Below are 8716 nucleotides of genomic sequence, written 5' to 3' on the forward strand. Positions count from 1 at the left end.
TTCTGGAATGCCAATAATTCTTATGTTATTCCTCTTCATGTTGTCCAACATGCATCTTAGGCCTTCTTCAGACTTTTTTTATCCTTTTTTGTGTTTGCTCCTCTGTCTTAGTAGTATTGAGAGATTTATCTACTAACTCACTAGTTCTGGCTTCTATCTCTTCAGTTCTACTCCTTTGCCCTTTCCGTGTATTGTTCATTTCTGATATTGTATTATTAATCATTTGGACCTCTTTAGGTTTTGAATTGTTTCCAATGCTGTATTTATCTTGTTTGGTTTTTCCTGTAGCACTTTCCTGACTTCTTCCTTATATTTCTGAACTCCATTATATAGTGTTTTGATACATTTTATAATCATTTTTCTGAATTCCTTCTCAGGTATTTCCAAGGCCTGCCCCTCTTTCAGTATGGAGTGTTGGTCTACTTCTAGCTCATTTGCCTCAGTCACTTTATCTCGTTTCTGGACATATGTAGATATGGTCATCTGTTTCTGTTTTCTGGGCATATTCAGGGGCTATCTGTGGCCTTAATACTTAGATGGATATGTGTTTTGGTATTTTTTATGCTTTCTGATTGCCTCCAAGTAGATGTGATCAGAACATGGGCTTCCCTTTTTACTCTTCCTCTTGAGAAATTTCAAGATGCCACTGTTGGTCATTGTGACATAACTTAGGATTTAATTTTCGGCCTTTTTCCTTTTTTGTCTGCTTGTCCAGCTCCACAATCCCCATTTAGGCCTTTTTACTAGTTATAAACAGTTCAGGGCCGGCTGTGGGCGTTTGGTTTTAAGTGGAAACTGTCTCTTTAAATTTCGAGATCTATGTGCATGTGTAGTAGAACCCTCCAAGGGTGCGGCTGGGGTGTCCACTAGCTCAGGCACCCCTACAGTCACCAGAATGGAAGTACGCAGACAGCAAGGGACCAATGAACAGCTACTAAAAGAAAAGAATGTCCACACCTTTATCTCTGCGGTTCTGTCAGGCATCCGTTGCTGCTCTGATCCATCCCCAACTTGGTCTTACCCAAGATGGTGGCTCCTGGAGCAGCTGAGTGTCCTGAACTAGAAAGCAGTGGATTTTTTGCTTCTGCTACAAATTCCCCTGTAAGCCTTCCAATCTTCTAAGTATTTCTTTATATGTGGTTTCAGAGTTCTGGAACCATCCCCTAAGCCTGCTTGGTTAGGTATTCTATGTTGTTGCTGACGGAGCTCCTTACTGCACTTCCATCCGATCCGCCATCTTGTTTGGTCTCTCCCTTTCTCATCTAGTTTTACAAGGGGTTACAGACAGACATCAAGAACATCAGCCCAAAGCTGATTCCTGTGATGTAGAGGTCAGGCATACCTCATATCTCCAACCTTTTTACCAGTTCAGACACCACTCATCCCTCACACAGCACTCTCTTATTTCTCTGCTGCATTCAGTAATTCGATGCATTGGCCACAGAGACCATACTCCCAGTTATGGGGTTTATTGAAGAAGTAACAGGTTACAATTCAGGATCAGAAACAACTTAGAATACAGTTCATCAGTCAGGACAACTTTTCAACCTAGCTTCTGCCCTGCTCAAACAAGTTAGAAAACTCTTTAGTTCCACCAGTATGTTTCCAGAGGCCCCTACTGCACCAGTAATCCTTGACCTAAAGGCACTGTTTTTGTTAGGTACTGTTGAGTCGATTCCTTATACATATCGACCCTATGCACAACAGAACGAAACACTGCCCTTGTCCTGCACCATCCTCACAATCGCTGTGAATTTTGAGCACATTGCTGCTGCCACTGTACCAATCCATCTCATGGGGGGGGCGGGGGGGCGGAGGTCTTTCTCTTTTTTGCTGACCCTCCACTTTACCTAACATGATGTCCTTCTCTAGGGACTGGTCCCTCCTCCTTATATGTCCAAAGTCTAAGAGATGAAGTCTCACCATCTTGGTTTCTAAGGAGTACTATGGCTGTACTTCATCCAAAACAGAGTTGTTTGTTCTTCTGGCAGTCATTAGTACTTTTAACATTCTTCTCCAACACCATTACTCAAATGCATCAATTCTTCTACAGTATTACTTATTGCACTGTCCAAGTTTCATCTGCATATGAAGCTATTGAAAACATCGTGAACTGAGTCCTCAAACTGACATCTTTGTTCTTGGACACTTTAAAGAAGTCTTTTGCAGAAAATTTGCCTAATGCAGTACATCATTTGATTTCTTGATTGTAACTTTTATGAGTGGTGATGGTTGATCCAAGCAAAATGAAGTCTTTGACAACTTCAGTCTTTTCTCCATTTATCATGATGCTATTCATTGGTCCAGTGATGAGGATTTTTGTTTTCTTTCCATTGAGTTGCAACCCATACTGAAGGTTTCACACCCAGTTTGGGGCCAGGAAGCCCACTATACCACCTGGCACCAAACTTCTGATTCTATTGTTGCCATTTCTCTAACGCTGCTTCTTGCTGTCTTATGTTTAATCATCTTTTGTGTTGTAACTCCGTTTCCTGGACATAGAAGATTCCCAGCACAGCCACCCAAAGAACACACTCTGTTGCTGTCTCTTGGTGGTAGTGAGGTCCTCCCCACCCCCCAACTCTATTCTAGGCTTGAATCCATTTTTAAGATTAAAAAGGTGGCAGAATTGACCAGTCTTCCACAAGGGTTCTATAAACATTGTGTTTGCATAGTCCTCCACAAGCAGTCCTGTCTAGTCCTTTTGTGGGAACCATAAGACCATGAATGATTAGAAAAGCCATATTAAGTAAGTAACTGCATTGTAAAAGGGCAGCTAGTTCTAGAGTTAAGGAAGAGGTTCAAGTTGGAGCTACACATTTATGAAGTATTTATGCTGTGTGTCTGAGATCACTTAAGAAATTGTTGTTAGGTGCTGTTGAGTCAGTTCTGACTCAAAGAGACTCTGTATAGGTTTTCCAGGGCTGTAAATTTTTACCGGAACAGAAATCTTTGTCCAACAGAGTTGAACTGCCAACCTTGTGGTCATTAGTCCATTGCTTATCCTACAGCACCACTAGCACTCAACCCAAAGAGTTAGTGTGTAGATAAAGAAGAACAGTGTCTTGGTCTGGGTTCTCTAAAACCAGTGAAGTGTGTGTGTACGCACATGCGTGTGTGTGTGTGTGTGTGTGTGGAGAGAGAGAGATTTATTTTTTATACACTTGAGGAGTCTGGCAAGTCCCAAAGCCATAAGTCAGGTGGCAAGCTTAAAACCTTTGCTGTCTTACAGTATTCCAGGGGCTAGCAAATACAAAACTTGCAGGTTAGGTAGGAGTCAAAGTCTTCTGCAGGCTTACATCCAGGAACTGGTGGTCAGGAGACAAGTAAGAGTGCAGAGTCCTAAGAGAGAGCACATGAGTGAGTTTTGCCAGGCATCCATTTATATACTTCAGGTAGGTCACACCACCAAGGAAGCGTTCCTTCTACTAATTCGCTGAATACATTAAAGCACATCATAGAAAATTATATTATGAAAGAGCAACCAGTCTAGTGTCTGCCAAGCCAGTAAGAATTGTAGTCTAGCCAAGTTAACACCTAACATTAACCATCCCAAGCAGCAATCCAAGGACTGAATTCTGGAGCTCTCCAATATTCAAAAGTATGAAAAACGAGGAGGAGCTCATAAAGGAAGCTGAGAAAGAACAGCCAGTAATGTAGAAAGAAAACCAAGGGATGGAGGTATTCTGGTAGCTAGCTAAAGGAGTATTTTCTAGAAGGAATAATGAGGTATATCAAATGCTACTGGTGGATCATATAAGATGAAGGCTGAAAGTGCCCACTGAATTTAATAAGACAGAATGACGTTATCAGAAACAGTTTTGGTCAATTGATGGGGAAGAAAGCCTGAAGGGAGTGGATTCAGAGAAGATAAAAGGGAAGGAAACTTTGCTTTAATGATCATGTCCATGAAGGAGGGTGTGGCACCAAGAGGCTTTCTGAGGTAGAAATGAGAGTAAATAGAAATGCTAACAAGAATAATTGAGTTATAGAGGAAAACTGGTAATGCAGTAAAGAGACGAGAAGTAGTAGAAAAATATACTTGAACAGGGTGATAGGATGTAGAACATAAGTGGAGAAATTGGCCTTCTCTGAGACCTAGTTCATTTAGAGAAGGGGTTGGGAACATCCAACCCATGGGCCATAGAAGACCCATAAAATCATTTGGTCTGGCCCTGCCACGGTAACTGCAGTTTCAGCCATCATATCTGTTGTTGTTGTTAAGTGCCACTAAGTCTATCCCGACCCATAGTGACCCTGTATAGGGTTTCCGAGGAGCTGCTGGTGAGTTTGAACCGTCGACCTGGCAGTTAAAATAGCTTTGCAGTCTGACACATTAACCCACAGCGCCACACCAGGACTCCCGCCATCATATTAGGGGTGAGTTAATTAAATGTTTGACCAAATGTAGCAGGCTAATTTTTATAAGTTTAAGTAGAAAAAAACATTTCCCATCCCTGGTGTAGAATAACTAGCTGAAATACAGCATGTGGGCCCAGTTTCAGGAAGGTGTGGTAATGGGAGCTTAAGTAAGTTCTTTTCATAAGGGTGTAATGTTGGAAGTTTGAAAAGAACGGAAATAGTATGAAATAGGCATCCAGAAGAATGAGTACACCAGGAAACTAGACTGTGACTGCCAGGCAATATTGGGGACTCACCTCAGGTAGGTGAACATTTATTTAAAGTATGATAATGAGTAGTATTTTCAGTCAAGTTTAGTGCTATGGGTGCAGGTATGGAGCAAGTAGAAGTAGAAACTTATAGGCAGCTTTGGGGACAGCTAGTTAAATAATTCATACCTCCTAAATGTTAACATAAGGAGCTCTCATAGCGTAGTGGTTACAAATCATACTGCTAATCTCAAGGTTAGCAGTTCGAAACTACCAGCTATTCTGCAGGAGAAAGATGAGGCTTTCTGCTCTCGTAAGATTTACAGCCGCAGAAACCGTATGTAGGGGCGGCTATGGGTCAGAACCGACTCCACGGCACACCACCAACAATAAATGTTAACATAGGAATCCTGATATGGCATTGTAGGAAAAGCAATGAACTGCTAACCACAAGGTCAACAGTTTAGACCCACCAGCTGCTCTTCAGAAACCCTACAACTGGGTGGCTATGAACCAGAACTGACTCAGTGGCACTTAACAGCAACACGGGCAAGATAATGAATGAAGCAAGAAACATTAAAAGAAGATGGAAGGAGAAATACACAGAGTGACTACCAAAAAGAAATGGTCAATGTTCAACCATTAAGAGGTACTATATGATCAAAAATTGATGGTATTGAAGGTAGAAATCCAAGGTGCACTGAAGGCGAAAAACAAGAATTGACAAAATACAAATTAAAGTGTTTCAACAAACTGATACAGCATATGAGTCCCTCATTCCTCTATGCCAAGAAATTTGCAAGATAGCTACCTGGACAACTTCCTGGAAGAGATCCATACTTGTACCGTTCCAAAGAAAGGTGACCCCATTAGATGCAGAAATCTTCACATGCAAGTAAAATTTTGCTGTATATTTTGCAACATATTGACAGGGAGCTGCCAGAAATTCAAGCTGGATTCAGAAGAAGGCATGGAACAAGGGATATCATTGCTTATGTCAGATGGATCGTGACTGAAAATATACAACACAAGAAAGACATTTATTTACTTGTGCTTAATTGACTGCAAAGGCATTCAACTATGTTGTTGATGTTAAACAACATCGAGTCAGTGCTAGCTCATAAGAACCCTGTATAGAGTTTCTCAGGCTGTAAACCTTTGCCGGAGCAGAAAGCCTCATCTTTCTCCTGTGGCGCATACTGGCAAGCTTGAACTTGTGCTCACAGTCCAGTGCTTATTTTGCAGCTTCATTGTGTGGATCACAACAAACTGTGGATAACATTGCAAAGACATTTCAGAACACTTAATTATGCCCATGAGTAGCTCTGGTAGCATAGTGGTTATGAATCGGGCTGCAAACCTTAAGGTCAGCGGTTCGAAACTACCAGCCGTTCCGCGGGAGAAAGATGAGGCTTTCCACTCCCGTAAAGATTTACACTCTCGGAAACCCTGTAAAGGGTCGCTATGGGTCGGAACCGACTCGACGGCACTTAACAACAACCTGTACATAGATCAAGAGACAGTTATTAGACCAGAACAAGGGGAGAGAGTGAATGGTTTAAAATCAGGGAAGTTGTTCTTCATTGTTGCATCCTTTCACCATACTTAATCAGTCTGTTGTTAAGTGCTGTTGAGCCAAGTTCTGATTCATAAGTGACCCTGTATAGGGTTTCCAAGGAACAACTGGTGAATTTGAATCACCGACTTTATGGTTCAAACTGACCTTGTGGTTCAATGCTTATCCTACAGTGCATGCTGAGTAAATAATGGGAGAAGCAGAATTATTCAGAGAAGAAAACATAGCAGCAGCAGGATTGGAGGGTAATCAGGTCTGTGATATGCAGATGACACAACCTTGCATACTGGAAGTGAAGAGAACTTGAAATACTTACTGATAAAGATCAAATACTGCAGTCTTCAGTATGGATTACATTTCAATGTAAAGAAAATAAAAGTCCTCACAATTGGACTAATAAATAACATCATAATAAACAAGAGAAAAGATTGTAGTTGTCAAAGACTTCACTTTTCATAATCTACATTCATGAAAGCAGCAGTCAAGAAATCACATAACATATTTCGTTAGGGAAGTCTGCAAAAGACCTCTTTAAAGTATTCAAAAGCAAAGATGTCATTTTGAAGATTAAGTTGTGCCTGATCTAAGCCATTGTATTTTCAGTCATATCATATGCATGTGAAAGTTGGACAGTGAATAAGGAAGTCCCTAGAAGAATTGATTCACTTGAATTGTGGTTTGGATAATATTTAAAGTACCATGAACTACCAGAATAGCAAAACTATTTGTTAGAAAGTCTGTTGGAAAAAGTACATCTAGAATGCTCCTTAGAAGCTAGGATGGTGAGACTTGGTGGAAAGTCGGTGAGAAAGAGGAACACTCCCAACAAAAGGGATTGACACAGTGGCAGCAACAATGGACTCAAACATAACAGCAATAGTGAGATGGTACAGGACTGGGCAGAGTTTCATTCTGTTGTGTATAAGGTTATTATGAGTTGGAACCAACTCGATAGCACCTAACAACAGATGTGAACACTGTAGAGGTGTACTGTGTAGGTCAAATATGGGGAAAGTTCTTGACTCACTCTGATTCCTATTAAGTCTCATTTGGTTTCCTTTAGGTCCTAGGATTTTAATTGTGTATTAGTTAGCATGACTGATATTATTTACCATGTATTTTACTGTGTACCATCCCATTGTAGGTTGATCTTCACTCGAAAGGGGGTACTCCGCGTGGAGGGGTTTTTGAGCCCCCAGCAAAGTGATCCTGATGCTATGAACCTGTGGATTCCTTCCTCTTCCCTAGCAGAAGGGATAGACCTAGAGACCTCAAAATACATCCTGGCCAATGTTGGGGACCAGTTCTGCCAGCTTGTGATGTCTGAGAAGGAGGCTATGATGATGGTGGAACCACACCGTAAGGCATACTCATATTATCCTTCCACATGCTACTCATTTTCTTTCATTTAATGGGAGCAGTGCCAGAATGGCGTATTTTATGCATGAATTAAATCTGAATTCCTGGGTGTACAAATGATTTGATGACTGATAATCAAAAGGTTGGACTGATAATCAAAAGGTCAGTTTGAACCACAAGTTCAGCAGTTCAAACTCACCAGCCACTTCTCAGAAACCTTATATAGCGTCTCTATGTATCAGAACCAACTGGATGGCACTTAAACAACAACAATGAAAAGATTGGTGGTATAAAACCACCCATAAGAAACTGTTGATCTGGTTCCATAAAAATTACAGCCAAGAAAACCCTCTGGAGTAGTTCTAATATGTAACACATGGGGTCCAATAACAAAAAATCAACAAGACTGATAAGACTTCGCATTATAGCTCAAGGAGTCCTGGTATGACACTGCAGGTTAATGTGCTGGACTGTAAGGTTGATTTGAACTGCAAGGTCAGCAGTTCAAGCACACCAACTGCTCCTCAGAAACCCTATACAGGGTTGCTATGAGTCAGAACCAACTTGACGGCAGTTAACAACAACAAACAACTAAAGGCTACTTTATTGTTTAGAAATAAAACTCAAAGGTCTATGAATTCAAGTGTTTTATAATTGTACAAGAAATGAAACATGAATTTCTAATATTTCTAAACAAACTGGGTAAAATTATATATATAACTGTATTCAACAGACCTCATTATTTCAGTCTATGGCAATTAAACCTGAAAACTTCCCTGTTTGCCTTTCATTTTTATAGGACAGCTGCCATAACATGCATTTTGACCCCCATTTCAGTTTGCTTTGAACCGGTTTTTATTAGCAGCTGATAACCTATGGATTGTAAAGAAATGAAATGCTACTGGGTGCCATGTTTCACATCTAGAACCCACATTACTCAGACATATATATTATTTCAGTATCTATGAGATACTGCACCTTATTTCCAGACAAAGAAAATCTTGTGGTAAAATTATGCCCTAAATTTAAAAAATGATCTTATTTTAAGCTCCTCAAGATTAAAATTGCACTGGATTTAGCAATTTTTTTTTTTTTTTACAGATGCACTCATTTATTTATTTATTTTTAATTTAAGGTTTTTATTGTGGATTGAGTGAAAGTTTACAGGGCA

General features: G+C 40.4%; 1 protein-coding gene across 1 annotated transcript in view; it reads left to right on the plus strand.

The window, feature by feature from the left end:
- KDM3B (lysine (K)-specific demethylase 3B) overlaps window positions 1–8716 on the plus strand; it is a 104707-nt gene that overhangs the window by 54356 nt on the left and 41635 nt on the right. Inside the window, exon 10 of the mRNA XM_006866121.1 lies at window positions 7331–7545. Within this exon, the coding sequence (XP_006866183.1) occupies window positions 7331–7545 (215 nt within the window). The remainder of the gene's footprint in view (window positions 1–7330; window positions 7546–8716) is intronic.

Source organism: Chrysochloris asiatica, unplaced genomic scaffold (genome assembly GCF_000296735.1).
Source record: "Chrysochloris asiatica unplaced genomic scaffold, ChrAsi1.0 scaffold00087, whole genome shotgun sequence".
Classification (NCBI taxonomy): domain Eukaryota; kingdom Metazoa; phylum Chordata; class Mammalia; order Afrosoricida; family Chrysochloridae; genus Chrysochloris; species Chrysochloris asiatica.